Raw genomic sequence first — 16,663 nt, forward strand, 5'->3', positions numbered from 1 at the left:
AAAGATCTGGTATCGATTGCCCATATCGGGAGAAAAAAAAAAGAAGAGGGAAAATATAGGAGAAGAAGAGAAAAGCATGATATGTACTGGAAATTTTATGGACCCATCTTTAACAACGCATTTCTTACATGTATGTATGTACATGCAACTCCACCAAACCAACTCAAGTCTCGGGGTGCCCAGCTCCGGCCGCATGCATTACGATAAGGTCAACGTGCTCTTACTTCCCTCGGAACCGTGTTCAGTGGGATACCCTAGGCGGTAATGTCAGCAAACATCCCCCGAGACATTTGCTCAGACGGCGAGAGAAAGACGTGTTAAAAAAAAGGATTCTACTTACACCAGGAGCAGACGGCAATGATGCAATACAGACATATCAACAGCAAGCCCTCGAGCCAATGGCTCTTGCCGTCGGCGATGAGATAGTTGACCAACAGCACGGCGACGAACAGAACGGCGACCTGGAAGGGGTCGAAGCTGAGGGCCATGGCGTCCATGCCCATGCCCCATCCGATGATGACGAGCAGGGGGATGACGAAGAGGGCGACCTGCATGCTGGAGCCGACGGCGACGCCGATGGCAAGGTCCATCTTGTCCTTGATGGCGACGGTGACGGCGGTGGCGTGCTCGGCCGCGTTTCCGACGAGGGGCAAGAGGATGAGGCCGACGAACTCGGCCGAGACGGTGCCGCCGGCCGTGACGGCGCTGATGCCGTCGACCATGAACTCGGCGCAGAAGGCGATGACGACGGTCGAGATGGTAAGGAGGGCGACCGCGACGGCAAAGTGGAGCTGAGGTTCCTCCTCGGCTTCGTCGTCTTCCTCCTCTTCGCCTTCTTGGAGAAGACTCTTGCGCGGCGGGTTGGTGAGGATGTCGCGCATCTTCTCGTTGTCGGTGCGGCTGGTCGGCAGACCGTAGCCACCGGCGACGCCGGCGGGGGCGACAAAGCCCTGGGCGACGGCGCCGTCCTTGAGCACCTGGCTGCGCATGGGGTTCTTGAACGGTTTGGCCTCGACCTTTTGCGACTCCTGGGCGAAGACGGCGGAGTGGGTGTGTAGTTGGAAAAACAGGTAGGCGCCGTAAACGACCAGGAGGATGACGGAGGTGCCGCGGGAGAGCTTGGCGACATCAGACGTGGGGGTCTTGCTGGAAATGTCGAAGACGGTGGGCACGATGACGCCGGCGACGGCCAGGGCCAGAAGGCTGGCGGCGGTCTGGGCGACGGTGGTGTTGAAGTACTGTTCCTGGCGGTGGAGGCCGCCGAAGAAGAAGCACATGCCCAGGACCAGGAGCAGGTTGGAGAGGATGCTGCCGATCAGAGAGGTCTGGACGATGACGACCTCGTCGTGGACCAAGGCGATGATGGCAACGATCAGCTCGACCGCGTTACTGGGTTGCAAGGGTCAGTCACGGAGACCATCTCGCGAGTTTTCGGGGGGGCAGAAAAACATACCCAAATGTGGCGTTCAGCAGGCCGCCTATCGTCTCGCCGGTCCGCAGCGCGATCTCCTCGGTGGCGAAGCCGAGCAGGGAAGCCAGGGGCACGATGGCAATGAAATTGACAACAAAGACGGCGACCCGGCTGACGGAGGGGATGTAGTTGATGGCAATACCTGCCGGTGCGGCAAGCAGCAGGATGTTGATCCAGCCGCCGAACAGGGTTCGTTGGATCTGGTTCCTGACGGTGAACGGCTCCTTGGGGGTGAGGTGCTTGAAAAAGGTCCTTTCCTTCTTCTTCTTCTTCTTCGGCTTCTCCGTCTCCGGGGCGGGCACGGCCGTGGCATCTGACGACTGATCTCTGGCGGACGTCCTCTGGCGGAGGATGGGCTGGGTTACGGTGGCCGACGACTCCTGGGCGTCTTGCTCCGATGGGCGGAGCTCTGCGCTCGACTCTCCGGTCTGCGGGCGATGGGCTGCCGTCTCCTTGCTCTCGTTGCCGGCTGAGCTTGGTGGCTCTGGTGCGCTAGCGGCGGGCCCAAGTCGCTGGCCTTCGAGGTCACCGCCGGTCTCATCATAAGTGTGTGGGAGTGTCAGGCTTTTGCTGCGGTTATGGGCAAACGGGTTCCAGCGCCCACTGTTGCCAGCTTCCCTAAACGCTTGCATCCTGTTGCGGTAGGCATTGTCTGTTTTTGTTTAGCACCGGGCCGCCATCAACTTGGGGGGAAGGGGTGGGGGGGGGGCATTGCCATGCCGGAAGCCCTTACATGACGCCATGGCTGGTGCTCGTTGGCTGGTGCTCGGGGCGACTCTCTGTTATTCTCTCTATCGACTCGCAGCGCGCAGAGCCGAGTAAGTTTTATTTGAGTTCGTCAATCGCCGTGTGGGCTGGGCTGGGCTAGTCGGAGCCAAGCATGCAGCACAATCCCAATCAGTTCGGTCCTCTCCGAGTCGATTCGATCCGATTCAATCCTGTCCGTTGCCGGTACCATGCCAGAGGTTAGAAAGATAAAGGGCGCCGATGCAGCGGCAATAGAGGACGGGCAAGGGGAGAGCGAGACTCACTAAGTACTTCAGTGAACGAATCAAGCGTGCGTGCGCCGAGATTCGAAGCGCCTGGGCGGCCTTTGCTGGCTCCAGTCGTCGCTGCCGCGCAGCCACGAGCTGACGTTAACCGCAGTTGTGTGCGATCCAATCCGAGGGCAAACGCCTTTGTTCACCTCGGAAATTCCAATCCACCTGCTCACACCGCCCCCCTAGAAAGCCTGACAGCTTAGGTAGAAGTTTGGGGCGTGATGGGGGTGCTCTGCAGGGCTCGACGCCACTAGATACGATGAACCTACTATGTATGCACAAAGCAGGAAATAGACGACAAATCAACGAACATGAGCGCACAAGCACATGTCTACTATAGTGCAACAAAGGGGAAATAAGTGTGAAAGAAGGGAGACGTGGCTTCCAATGAAACGGGGGCGCCTTGCACGCGTCACATCACCCAACCTGAGACCTGAGGAATCCGCCGGCAGGATCGTCTTCATTAGCGCGGGGAGGGTGCCCATCTCTTGAAATTAAACAAAGCTACCAGGAACGGAACACCTCGCACCACGGTAATCCTAGTATGCAAATACACCCGGGACCTTAACAAGTTCTCCTCCGTGTATTATCCATGGTATAAGTACCTATGTAAACACATATTCCGTTAGGCATGCTACCAGTGAACCGGCTGCCGCCTTCCCCCTTTTTCCTTCCTGGCATAACCAAAAAAAAAAAAAAAAAGGCCTCCGGAACGCCCAATTTCGATATGCGGCCGCGCGGTAATTAACTAACATTACTGGCACGTCACGACATTCAGGCACGGTGGCGCCGAGGGGGATCGCCAAGACAGGGGTTCGGTCCCTGTCCCTGCCCAGCCAGAGATTTTGTCCCGAAATCAAGCCTTTGCCGAGAGTGCTTATGCTTTTGCTTGGCCTCCCCCCCACACTCGCAGCGCCCTGCCATGACCACCCCGCCACGCGTTTCTCGTGCAGCATGTTACACTACGGCACGGGGTGGCTTGGCGGCCAATCGGTTCGAGGCAGAGAGGCCTCCTACGCAACATACCAAGTGTAAGACGGTTCCAATAACTAATGTCATATATACAAAGAGAACAAGGACAATGCAACAAGAGCTCTAGAAATGCGAAGATAAATAAACAAATGAATGAATAAATAAATAGATAAATGAAAAAAGTCAAAGCCTGAAGTAGAAGGGCAATAGAAAGAATCCACTGATAAGAAATCGAAGAAAGGCTGTGATGAATGGGCATGCAAGCGAAATGTCCCGAGACAACAGGATAGACATTAACTGCCCCGACGTGTAAAACAGTTTGTCCAGACAAATGACGGGAATCGAGGAGATGTTGCAAGGCGCACACAGGCAAGGCAAGGCAGTTTTTTTAGAACTTCATCCTCTCAAAAAAAAAAAAAAAAAATACACTAAGCAATTATTATTATTGGAACCTGCTAAGCCAAAAAACCCACTTTACAGATACTAGCAGCAAAAATCGTCATCTACACTATCACCCAGCCAGGTGCACCCAGAATCCAACCGTCAAAAGTTAATTACCCACTTGCCCTTTTTCTTTTTGGTTTCCCTCCCTATCGATCTTTCTCCTTATCCCCCCCCCCCTCCCTGGTTCCCCTCAGCGAGAAGCCGGCCAGGAGTCCCTCATACTGCACGCTTCCTCTCCTCAGCAACTGGCTGGCCGACCTATAGGCCGGGCTAGGACTCGCCACTCTCGGTCCGGCAGCCCCCTCTCCGCCAGTTCCTCCCTCTCCTCCGACACCACCAGCGGCAGCAGAAGATGCATCCGCCGCCGCACTAGCAGAGGACGAAGGAGGACCGGCCAGGACTCCCGGCGGAAGCCCCAGGGCGGGTATGCTCCCCTCGGGGGGTACGTTGGTACTGGCGGCAGCAGCCGGGGCAAAGGCAGGCGTCATAGCGGCCGGCCCGCCCGCGTTCGTCGACGCCGGGGCCGCCGTCCGGAGGTCGCGGTAGAAGGCCTCGAGCGCCTGCGCGTCGCGGCAAAACGCCTCCAGCTCGTCCTTGATCCACTCCGGCTCCTGCGTCGTCCAGGTCGACCAGGCTTGTCCTGTTGCCGTCGCCGACGCGGTGGCACCCCCGGCCGCCGTGCCTGCCGACGTAGCAGTACCGGCGGCGGTGCTGCTGCTGCTACCAGTGCTGTTGTTGTTTCTGAATTGCGGCTGTCCCTGGCCTGGGGTCCCAGTAGTGCCTGCTTGTCCGGAGAGCACGGGACGGATGCTCGGGGAGAGAAGGGAAGACGAAGCGGCAGTGTTGGTGGTGGGCCGCAGGGCTGGGGACGATACGGGAGAGGAGGGCGTCGGCAGGCCATATGGCGTGTATGAGCCCGGCGTGCCTGCCACTCCTGCAGGCCCCTGCTGCTGCTGCTGCTGTTGCTGGTGGTGGTGGTGGTGCTGATGCTGATGCTCGCCGCGGAGCTCCTTCTGCATTTCCCTCTCACGAGCAGCAAACGCGCGGCTGCTATAAAGTCTATTGGCGAGGAGCAGGAAATGACCGTCGTCGGTGATTTCGGCCAGTAGCGACCCTGAGCGGTGGATGTACTGCGTGTACTTGAAATCGGGCTTTCCCCATGAGTACGACACCTCCACGTCGCTGGGGAAGTTGGATGCGGCCTCCATGTCGAGGACGAAGTCGAATTTCCGGAGGATGGCTTTTTGGTAGAACAGCCGGCCCGGCTGTGCCTGGGGGGTAAATGAGGTCGGGTCATAGTAGGTGATGGGTGACTGGTCCGGTGGCGGCGTGGCCAACTTGATCAGGTAAGGTCGCCGGAAGGGGTTGTATTCGCTGATGGCGCACGCCTCGGCGATGGGCACCTCGACGAGCCGCAGCCCGTACTGGCTAGCCTCACGCCCCCAGTTTTCTATGGCATCCTCGACCAGCTTCGCCGTCACATTCATCCAGTCGACGCGGATGTGATAGCAATTGTCCGGGTTGTGCAGCCTGTCGTAGTGCAGCTCCACGATCTCGGGCCGGTACGACCGCTTCCTGTGGTCCACATCGTACTTGATGACCCTGCTCAGCATCACCTTTGGCTTATTCCCGCTCGGTGCATGCGGGGCCGTCGGTGTCGTCGACCCCGAGGTTGGCGAGTCTTCCTCACCGATCGATATCGGCCGGGAGAAGCCTGGTCGTCCGTCCCGCGGTGGCTGCTCAGTCGTCGGCGTCGACGGGACCGGTCCCTGGCCCCGCTTGGTGTTGAACCAGCTGGGCGGGTGTGGCTTCGCATACTCGCTGCTAATCTGATAGAAGTACTGCCCGTCCCGGAATGGGTGCCTTCTTTCGACGTGCACAAACAAGCCCCCCTCTTTCTTCCCGTCCTTGTCGTCCGAAACCATGAGGCGCCTGCCCAGAGCCTCGGCCTCTTCGCGGTCTTCGAGATCTTCAAAATTATCCAAAAGCCAGCTGGTCATGTCCGAACCGATGAAGCAGTTGTAGTGCAGCCGGAAGTGCCACCTACGGTTCTGCATCCTGACTCCGCCGTTCTCCACCGGTTGTTGGATTGCCTCGGCGAGCGCCGCCAGGTTCAGGTTCTTCTTGGAAAACTGCTGGCGGCTCCTCACCAGCTGGCCTTTCCGGTCCGGGCCCTCCAGGAGGGGCAGCGTCTCGAGCTCGGCCGCAATGACCACGGAGGCATCTTCGGTCTTGTAGATGATATCTAACGGGTTCATGTCTTTCTTCGCGCGGGCGCCTGCGCCCTGGAGCCGCCGCTCGCCGGGAGGGATGTAGCGGTGCCTCTGCCACATCTGAGCGAGCTTCCTGATGCCTTCGATCCGAATCTCCTCCTCGCTGTCGCCGGTCTCAATCCCCGGCACAGACGAGCGTCGGCCCGTCATGGGAATCAGGACAAACCTAGCACGCCAGAACCGGAGATGCTCCGTCAACTCGTTGTTGTGGCCTGCGACGAACGCGTCGATGTAGTTCCAGTTCCTCTCCACTCTCTGTGGGACAAGGTCGAGCTCGCTCGTCGTGTAGTCGCTATCCAGGAGGGTCCGGACCGCCGGCTTGTATCGCGGGGGCGCGGGGTAGGACGGCGAGAGGGGCTCGGTCGGTTTCCGAACAAAAATGTTCACCTCGACCTCGGTTCCATTGACGCACGAAAGCTGGTGGATGGTGTTGCCGACAGTCATGAAGATGCTCATGCCGTCCTCCATCACGTGGTCCCGCGAGAAGATGTCGGCGATTTTGATCTGCTTCTGACCAAAAGCCCTCGCGACGGCCGGGCCAACAACGATCTGAAACCCTTGGGAGAACCGGAGGCCGATCAGCTCGCGCAATAGTTCATCACGCGACCTCGGCTCCTCCTGAAGCTCGTCGTCTAGGTCCTGCGACACGTTGTAGGGCTGGCGCTCGTATTCCGTCTCAAACTGCGTCTTCGAGGGGAAGTACTCTGTCGTGAGCGGCACGGCGGCGGGAGAGCACAGACTCTTCCATTTCATGACCCTCAATTCCTGGGGCCTCGGGAAGACGTGCTGCCAACGGCTGTATAGCGTGGCCACGTCGACATCGTTCGTGTCCGGGTTGGACGGGTTAAGCAGCGTAAGCCAGGGCGAGAGAGCGGTCCTCGGGGACAAGGTAGCTGGCAATTCCGGTATAGCCCCAGCGAGAAGTTTGGAGTTGTAGAGTTTCTTGGCGTCTTCCGCCCTGATAGCGTTGGAATACTGAAAGTCGCGGTCTTGGCCCTCCAGCTCCGGCCGGAGCGTCGTCCCGAGGAGTGAACCGGAAAGCATGTTTGCGGCAGGCTCGAGTGAACGGTTCCTGATTACGATAGGCCGGGTCGGCGAGTCCGTGGGAAACTGAGGGCCGGCGGCAAACGAGAAGGGCGAAAGACCGGGCTGTGAAAGTGTTGTGGAAGCGGGCGTTCCTGGGTTCAACCCACGGGAGGACGAGGGGCGTTGACCGGCTTTGGATGGAGTCATCCGTAGGTCCTGCGAACTGCGAGACGGCGTCACCGTCTTGGACGCACCCACGCTCTCCTTGACCACCTCTGCCGTCGCCACCTTGGGAGCGGCAATCCCGAAACCCCGGTTACCGAGGCTAATGTGACGCATGAACTTGGGCGGCTTCGGGGACGACGAGGGCGCCATGGACTCGAACTTCTTAGAACTACTAGTGTTCATGCCCGGCTTATGGCTGCCAGGCGGGGGGGCATCTAATGTCTGAGACGCAGGGCGGTGATAAGGTGAAAGTTCGGGCAGGGTCTGGTGAGTTGCCGTCGAGGACCGGCGGTTTGTAAAGGAGGTTCCCAACAGGCTTGCATCGTCCATTGTCTGCCGCCTAGGGGTATCCTCATGGTCTCGGGATCGTCTGGGATGGCTGGTACTCTGGTGCGACGGCCGGCGCGCTTTACAGTCGTCGTACTCTTGCAACTGCTTCCATAGCGACTTCTCGCCGGGCTTGCTGTGCCGATCGGGGGCGAACTTCTGAAAGCCGAACACGTGGTCGAACAGGGTTTCCGGGGGGCGGGTGTTCCGAACAATGACATTGCCATCGTGGTCAAATTGCGGTTCGGGGATCTGGCTGGCAAGGACTGCGCCGAGCGGGAAGCAGGGATCCGTGTGCAGCGGCTTGGTCTCGATCTCGTTTGTTTCCATGACGCTTCTCATCTGCAGGTCGTACATGCGGCAGCGGATAGGGAATTCGTCGCGAGACCGGCTTTGCGCCGCGTCCGAGACGGATAGAGCAATGCCCTGGTAAGACAGCTCCTCTTCAGAGGCCCCGGTCCAGTAAGAGACGTGAAGCCATTGCGGTATGGCAGACACCCACTCGTCCTGGGAGGAAGGAGGGCCGGATGGTTCGCCATGGCGCGAGCCATCCATCTTCTTGCTTGGCGAGTAGGAGCCGGCAAGGCTGCCGTAGCTCCCGAACGTAAGTGTTCCCTGCTTGGGCGTGCTCCCTTGGCTGAGGTCGACCTTGGCCTTGCGCTGGGCATGCGCCGGCGGATGTGGGTTGCGATATCGGAAAAGGGGTACGGAATGCAGGGGAACCTTGGGTATGCATATCAGGTCGATGCCGATACCGTTGCCCACGAGCGCCTCGGTCGTGCGGCGGAGGGCCTCGTACTCGACTTCAAAGACGCCAGGACCGGGGCTGATGACAACCACGGAGACGCCGGTCCTGGTCAGGTCTCGGTCGATATAGTCATGAGCGAAGAGGGAGGAGGCCATGTTGATGGCCTCGAGGAAATTCCCATGAATGGCGCGTGACGCCTCGGCCTTGATCCTGTTCCCCAGCACTTCCCGATCGCCGGACTCGGCCCCCGGCACGGAGGGTCCCATCGCCTTCTGATGGTATGTGCTGATGTCCTTGCGGAAGTAGTTGAACTCACGCTTGAGCTGATGCAGGATCTTGGTCCACTCTCCGCTGCCCATCTCGCTGACGACAACGCGATAGAAATCTTTGTAAGGGCGGCGGTCCTCCGAAGGCTGTACGCCGGTGTAGTAGTCATGGTGGACAGAGGCACTCGCGAGCTCGGTGGAGATGCCCGTGTCGTACTCGACGCGGGCAAAGAGAACGATGGTGACGAGGTGTTTCACCTTCAGGGCGGCCCACTTCTTGAAGAGTGCGGGGAGGAAGCCGTTTACAACCTTGTTGAACATGATCTCGCCAGAACCATCCGGGTCAAAGTCCCACATCTCGCGGGCCATCTGGATAAAGAGCACGTAGCGGGCCGACTCGCTCCGGAAGACGGGCTTCGTGTCGCGGCCAAAGAAGGCAGACTGCGCCTTGCGGCCATCGACATAGACGGCGGTCACCTGAGCCTTGACGGTGCCCAGAAATAGGACCATCTGGCCCTTGTAGACGGTCCTCTGGGCGAGCTCTCCCACGGCCAGGCGCCACATGTCAGCCCGGGAGAGATACTGGTCTTTGAAGCAGAGCTCGACGTGGGAAGCCTCGATGGCCGGGTTGTTGGCGTCGATCTGTGATTCATTCTCAGCACAACTCTAGTTCACAGAGACGCCATACAGGAAGGAGTTGGGCGTTTCCGAGACGTACCGGAGTCACGGTGACTTGGGTGCCCTTCTTCATGCCGAAGGCGTCGGCAATGTGTTTTGCGACGTAGACCTCGACGGTCGCGTACCGCGCCTTCAGCTCCCTGGGCATGTCCTTGGCGACGCAGATGTAGCGCCTGTCGGTAGCGCAGGAAGCAGCGCCCCCATCTCTGCGGCCGTGGTGCGGGTTCTGCAGCGGCTTCTCCGAGTCGGCCTTGACCACGTCGATAGCGACAAGGCTGCCCGGGGTGATGTCGTCGCCGACGCCCATCAGATCGAGGTTCAACAAGACCTCGTCACGGGCAAACGACTCGTTGACGGTGACGGTCCATCGTCGCTCGGCGCGCAGGCGGGAAGATAGCCGAGACGAGGGGCGTTCCCGAATGGTGGAGCTGCTCGAGGCGGTATCGCCGGGCGAGTTGGAGTAGGCGTGCTCGGGGGTGCGGTCATGGCCGTAGCGGCCGAAGTGTCGGAGATGATTGGGCCACTTCGGAACCCCAACCCCCTTCGCTGCTTGCGGCCCCGGCATTGCAGCCGACGAGGCATTGCGCGAAGGCATCGAGGTCAATCATTCGATGCCGGTCCCGGTCCCGACGGAGATTTGAGTTCTGAATCCGAGTAAAGCAACCATAGCGCCACTTCGGGCGCCGGCCGGCAGTCTCTGAGGAGAGAGAGCAGGTTGCTGCGGGCCTGGCGAGGGTCAGCTCGGCCTTGAACTGCAGCTTCGCGGTGCCTGCAGCTTGCCGTTGCGTTGACTCGCTGGGGATTGGATTGGCTTGTGGGGGGGTCCAGCAACTCGCTCTGCCGGCATAAATTGTGGGGTAATATTATATCTGAGATTTACCGCCTTCTCATTCTGGCTGTCCGCCTGCCACGTTAGATAACGAGACATGCAGGCCCTGGACCCTTACATATACGGATTACTGATTACTATGTATGTATGTAAGTCGTGAACGTGCTATTCTGGCCGCTGAATTTGGCAGGGCAGTGCCGCCATTTTCGGGTGCCTCGACAATACGGGGCGCTCGGTCACGGTCAGGTACTTGGTACCTCTCCGTACTGCACTGTACGTGTACGGATCCGTAATTATTTCTTGCCATTTTTAAAGAAGCCGGACTTGGTCTTGGACAGCACAAAGATTTCATCTGGCTCTTCGCCTTTGAGTTCCGCCGGCCGTCACGCAAACGCTCTGTCCCCTTCTGCCAATCCTACGTATCCTCATCTGATCTCCAGCAAATGTCGGGCCCGATCGTGGTACGGCTGTCCCGCAAAGTCTCCAAGTCGCAGTTCCTCTCCATGGGCGCCATCTCCTGGGTTTACCGGATCAACGAAAGCATTGTGGGTCAAGTATCCTAGAGATGTAGGCGCGGGCGAGATAGAGCGAGAGAACGCCATCTACAACATCTTCGAACAGCACACGCCATGTCCGTACGTCATGTAGAGCTTCTCGACAACTGCTTCAGCCCCAGAGTAGTTGCCTTGCCAGCACTGCTCGATGATGGTCCCAATTGCACCAAGAGATGCAGTCTCAGGAAATTTCCGATTCAGATATAGGGCACGGATCTCTGTGTCGTCCAATTCTTCGTAAGGAGGGTAACCGGTCATGATTTCGTAGAGTACACTGCCGAGCGCGAATAGATCGGCCTGGACGGACAGGCGAGGCCCTGGAAATTCGTGGCTCTCGGTGACAATAACTAGTAGTGGGGAGCCATCTATTGACGACCCGGCAAAGTCGGCCACCTTCGCGTTAAGGCAGGCATCTAGGAAGATGTTTGCACATGTTAAGACTCCCTGGATGACGCCGGCGTCGTGGACAAATTTGATAGCCTCTGCAACCTGAATGGCCCAGCGTAACCGCTGCGCAGTACTGACGTCGCTGGCTCCAAGGTGCAACCGCAGGTTGTGACGAGAGGCGTACTCCAAGCGGATGCCTGACTCGAAGACGCCATGGTAAGATAGAAGCCCCTGATGGCCGCCGCGTCGTGCGAATCTTTCGTATACCTCGCGTTCTCTCTGCATGCGTAGAAGGCACTCCTCGCTATTATGGTCGAAGGGTACCTTAATAACAGTATTAGAGAACTTGTCGAGAACGACCATGCCAGTAGTTCCCCAGCCGACGACGTCGCCTAATCCAAACCCCGAGGGATATCGGATCTCGTCTTCCGCAGTAAATTCCGACATTTGTGGTCGGTGTCAAGATTGTTACCGTAAAGGATTCGGATATTGCCTGTGCCGCTCGCGCGGTGGTAGGGATTTGAGAAATCGGCAAGTTTCTAAGTAGGTCGTCTCGGAGTTGGCCATCCACGTTTGGCGGACTGCAGATTGAAGCACTGCGATGGACGCGTCCTGTTGTGCTATCACCGGCCACTCACTGGGGACACAGACGGGAAATTCCGTGGGCCGCATGGACATGCCGCTAACTCAAACGGACCCACCGGAGTAAACCGCGTCTCGTGTAAATGACAGAGAGGCTGACGGGCCTGACAAGGCCGTGACCTAGTAGAGGATAACGCGGATGAGCCTCTGAACAAAGCACCGTGTTTTTGTAGTATGGATGATTGGTTTTGAAGAGCGGATAAATGAACCTAAAAGTTGTCTGTTTGGCAATATAGAGAATGGCGCGGGCCATGTGCCAATACGTAGCATATTGACCAGACGTATCCTGTCCATTCTTCATCAGCTCGACGAAGTGGTGAAGGCGACCCATTCCCCGTAAGTTGTTCCATGCAGACCAACGCGGAGAGTATCAGAATTGCCGACGCCGGATCTAGTTCATTTACTTGGCCTACTCGATCATGGCGCTTCTCTATGAGACGGTTCCTGCCTTTGAGGATACCTGGATTGAGTGCCTCGGTGATCTCGGCCGCTACCGCATGGCGGTTGAAGATGATGACATTCGGGACCGAGAGATCTGGACTGGCATAAGCAGGCGCTGGTACTCTCAGGCTTCTGACAAGGCCCGACGACTGGGCGGCTTTACCATCACTTGGCCATCCTGGCCCGTCCTAACATCTTGTAGCAGCTCTACTCCTATGAGAAATCGCTATACGTGGAGATCCCGTTCGCGTCTACCCGCGAAAGCATCATGTATGGAGCCACTTGCACGGGCAGGCACTTGCGTGTCGTTCCTACTCTGACCCCCATGGCCTGGACTGTGTGCTCTTAGATCAAGAAACTAAGGTGCCAATGCATCCATCGCGCTGTACGGAATGGCCGTACCTACCTTATAAACGCGCGTCTCCTGATGTAGGTAGCTTTGGGAAGACAGGGTGCGTGCTTGCAGTGACACCACTTTCCAAGCCCGCCCATGGGTACTTCTTTCGCAGTTTCTCCGTCCTTTCCGCCACCTCACTCAGGTTGTCCCTGAAACCGCTAACTACACCTGTACACTCCTTCACGTTGCCCAAACTCCGAGCCCAGAGGCCCCTTATGCATTGTACCGCCGTTTGTCGAACTTCTTCATTCATCCTGCCGCCATCTTCCCACTGAGGATGATCGACCAGATACGTAAGGCAGTCCTTGCCTGTGTTTCCTGCTGCGGTCGGTCCTTCCCGTGTGCGACCCGTTGTATCCTGGCGGTTCTCGTTGCATCGGTCCCTCTTGCTCCTGAAGAGGACGGGAATAATAACCGAGACACAAAAGGAATATAAAACCATTCAACAAGGCTGGTATCACATCAACAGGCTAAGGCATCGATCATCACCCAAATTCACTGAAAAGTACTAAAACCCTAGGGCTTGCGAAACACAGCCTGAGGCTGCTCTTCTCTTCATTCGTCAAATCTTGAAAGGTTCCTTGCAAATAAGCGAGTCATTGTGAAGTAGTGGGCTCTGTGGCCAACCACAGCTGTTCACTATCATCAAGTCATGGCGGTCACGCTCTCCGACAAGCAGAGGGTTTCAGCGGCCATCGTCATTTCCTCCGCATTCCTCATCGCAGAACTTGGAGGTGAGTTGCCGGCGTAGTGTATCGGGGACGGGGACCCAAAACCCGACACTGACAGCGGTGCTAGTCGCCTTTAAGACTGGAAGCCTCGCCCTGATGGCTGACGCCTTCCACTACGTGAGTCGGGCTGTCGGTGGCTGACGTATTCGGCGTTGAAATTGATCGACTCCCGGCAAAGTTTAACGATCTTGTCGGTTTCGTCGCAACCCTGACGTCCATCACTGTAGGTTTCTTTCTCCTCACAGGCCGCACGAGACATATAGGTCCCGACCTATCCCGATCTCCCCCTTACTCGACTGACCATCGGCCACATCTCCCCAGATTTCCGAGAAGATCAAACATCGCCAGAATCTCTCCTTTGGTTGGCAGCGGGCCCGGGTTCTAGGCGCCTTCTTCAGCGGATCATTCCTGCTGGCCTTCGGAGTTAGCATCCTTCTCCAATCTGTCGAGCGCTTCATCTCGCTCGAAGAAGTCGATAACGTGAAGCTGATGCTCGTCGTGGGCTGTGTGGGCCTCGGTGCGAACGTCGTCACCGCCGCGTTCCTGTACGGTTCGTCGGACACTCTCAGTTCTTGTCGACACTCGAAACTTGCTAATACTGTGGAATGAACTTCCAGAGCATCACCATCACCATCACCATCACACCCTACACCTTGACCCCGAGACCGCAACCGGACCCAGGCCGCAGTTCCCGGCCGTCCCCCTCCACCGAGACCGAGCGCAGTCCGAGGGTCGCGCCGACGCCGTCCCCGTCGACTCCCATGCAGGGCACCGACACATCCGACGTTCCCTCAAGGAGCCCGGCCGTGATCTGGGCATGCTGGGCGCGCTGCTGCACGTTCTCGGCGACGCGCTGAACAACTTGGGCGTCATCGTCGCCGCCGCCGTCATCTGGTTCGCGCCGTCGCCTGGCCGTTTCTACGCCGACCCGGCCGTGGGCATGGGCATCTCGCTAATGATTATCCTCTCCGCCGTGCCGCTCGTCAGGCACAGCGGCGAGATCCTACTGCAGAGCGCACCGGCGGGGGTCAGCCTGGGCGACATCAGCCACGACCTCGAGAAGATACCGGGCATCGTCGCGGTACACGAGTTGCGTACGTTGCTTTGCATCAGGCAAAATCCCCGTGCCAATACCTTTCCCTCCCTCCCCCCCCCCCCCCGGGGCTCTCGCGGGACCTGTAGTCAGGCTAACCTCCCGTCTGCATCGCTTGCCGCCCGCTGCCCCGGGCCTTTCCCCTCAAAATACAGATGTTTGGCGTCTCAACCAGAACAAGGCCGTCGCCTCGGCGCACGTCGTCGTCTCGGACCCGGACGTGGCCAGCTTCATGGCCCGGGCGCGCACCATTAGGGAGTGTCTGCACGCCTACGGCATCCACTCGACGACCCTGCAGCCGGAGCTGCTGCTAGTGCCGCCGTCATCGCCGCCTCCACCCGATGGGCCCGTTGTTGCCGTTGCCGAACCGCCCGTGTGCCAGATTGCGTGCGGGGAGGGCGTCTGTGGTCATCTCACGTGCTGCGATCCCCTGAGGCAGGTGTGAAGGGGAGAAAGAGTGTTTTGGTGCGAAAGGAGAGAGAGAGCGGTTGGCGTTGATATGGCTTGAGCTGTCCTTCTGATTGCTATTACCATGGCAATATTTCAGAGAACTCTTGTATTCTTAAGCCTTTTTTTTTGCCTTCATGGACTTCATTAGCAGCTCTAACCTGTGTTTGCCCATTCCTCCTCGCCACATAACACCAGCCTCTCAGCCACGGCGGTGTGTGACGCACATGAAGAGAGGTGCACCACCTGGGCGTCGGAGCAATCACGTTGGGAGCATCGACTGGCTCACTACCGGCTCGCTTACCATCGCCAATGCCGTTTCTACCCGAGACAAGTTATGCAGAAGTCCTTTCGCAGCAGTCATGGTTCATCAGGCGGCAGTTCCCTCAAACCCCCCCCCCCCTCGACTACCACGGCACCAGCTATCGTAGTTCAAAGGCGGAAACGAGCGAGCGATACACGCCGCGCGAGACTACAATCCGAATCCAGCTCCACGTTGCGCCTCCATACACGACCTGGTACGCGGCAGGGCAGAAGCCAAAGCACGCCGTCCTTGGTACATACCTACCGGGGGGGTATCTACTCCGTCGAGGCCCGGCCTTCTAGGACACCGAGTCTAAACATGGACCCTAAAAACGCCTTGAAGCGTTACTGAAGAGAGGTCACCCAAGCGGCGTTGGTTTCGATGCTCGATCGGCTGTCACAGGTCGAATCCACGGCGCTGGAAAGTTTGTGTATGTACTGTATGCAGTAACTGCATAACTAGTGATTTCGCAACTTTGATGGGCTCATACCGAACAACGTCCGGAGGTGACGGGCGGGGCCGGGGTTGGTTGGGCGTGGGGGCGGGGCTATTAAATAACTATTGGCATGCTCTAGTGTACGTAGTACAGACCATCGCAGGATCCGGCGGGGAGGTCATGATGGATCGTCGCGCTGCATCTGCTGTGACGAAGCGAAACCCCTCCGCCGGGGACCTGTTAGGTGTGTGACGAAGTAATGGACGGTAATCCTGGTCGCGGGGGAGGTTGCACAAATATGACGGGGAGATGAAAGCATTTACGGATTACTATCGGAATTAATCTATAGAATTGTTATATATAGATATATACCTTACGTATATATGTATGTATGTACGGACGTACCTACAAATGTATATATAGTATAGTATGTAGGTATATACGAATGTACACATCTTAAATATGTAACACGGTAGCGTACATGTATGCAGTCGCCCCAAACGTTGCCTATGACGCTGTAAAATAGAAGAGCTCTACAATGTACTCCGTATCTCGCTGACCAGCTGGGGAGTCCAGCCTCGAGATCCTGTGGCTGGTTTTCTTTCGGGGTGTGTCTGGAATGTGAAACTGCGTTCATCACCATGCTTACTCCGTTTGTGGGTATGCGGCACCAGAGAAGCACGCGGGGCAGGCCGACATCTTGGCTGCGGTTTGGCGATGGGGTCGTAAGCTTGATGTTCCCGATTGGGCCAAATAGGCGGGCTTCGTTGCCGTGATTGGCCGTGTGGTATTTGGACTTGGAGAGCACAAGGGGTAAGCAGAAGCCCGCATGCAGACGGTGTATGCATATAATCCGTACATACAAGCATGCCCGGGCTGCGAGTGGTTGTCGAGATGGATAACTAAACTGACTTACCTAACCTCTTCCGCAC

The 16,663-nt window shown here is 57.8% G+C and overlaps 4 protein-coding genes across 4 annotated transcripts; 1 reads left to right on the plus strand and 3 right to left on the minus strand.

Annotated features, from left to right (window-relative positions):
* Positions 1-89: 89 nt before the first annotated feature.
* MYCTH_2298844 (uncharacterized protein) lies at positions 90-2,861 on the minus strand. The gene is made up of 5 exons (XM_003660420.1): positions 2,503-2,861; positions 2,205-2,409; positions 1,454-2,123; positions 341-1,389; positions 90-254 (listed from the first exon to the last, which is right to left on the minus strand). Exons 2-5 carry the CDS (start codon positions 2,212-2,214, stop codon positions 199-201), a joined length of 1,785 nt encoding a protein of 594 aa, XP_003660468.1. The 5' UTR covers positions 2,215-2,409; positions 2,503-2,861; the 3' UTR covers positions 90-198.
* A 1,212-nt stretch (positions 2,862-4,073) lies between these two features.
* Positions 4,074-10,065, minus strand: MYCTH_38313 (uncharacterized protein; the record flags this gene model as incomplete). Its single annotated transcript, XM_003660421.1, has 3 exons — positions 4,074-4,567; positions 4,652-9,434; positions 9,511-10,065. The coding sequence occupies 3 exons, from the start codon at positions 10,063-10,065 to the stop codon at positions 4,074-4,076; spliced, it is 5,832 nt and encodes a 1,943-aa protein (XP_003660469.1).
* A 681-nt stretch (positions 10,066-10,746) lies between these two features.
* On the minus strand, positions 10,747-11,922 carry MYCTH_2298848 (uncharacterized protein). Its single transcript, XM_003660422.1, has one exon. The coding sequence runs from the start codon at positions 11,685-11,687 to the stop codon at positions 10,902-10,904; it is 786 nt and encodes a 261-aa protein (XP_003660470.1). The 5' UTR covers positions 11,688-11,922; the 3' UTR covers positions 10,747-10,901.
* A 1,450-nt stretch (positions 11,923-13,372) lies between these two features.
* On the plus strand, positions 13,373-14,989 carry MYCTH_2115983 (uncharacterized protein; the record flags this gene model as incomplete). The annotated part of the gene is made up of 6 exons (XM_003660423.1): positions 13,373-13,454; positions 13,519-13,568; positions 13,630-13,674; positions 13,773-14,001; positions 14,165-14,545; positions 14,700-14,989. The coding sequence occupies 6 exons, from the start codon at positions 13,373-13,375 to the stop codon at positions 14,987-14,989; spliced, it is 1,077 nt and encodes a 358-aa protein (XP_003660471.1).
* Positions 14,990-16,663: the final 1,674 nt, after the last annotated feature.

The sequence above is a fragment of the Thermothelomyces thermophilus genome, chromosome 1 (genome assembly GCF_000226095.1).
Source record: "Thermothelomyces thermophilus ATCC 42464 chromosome 1, complete sequence".
Lineage (NCBI taxonomy): Eukaryota > Fungi > Ascomycota > Sordariomycetes > Sordariales > Chaetomiaceae > Thermothelomyces > Thermothelomyces thermophilus.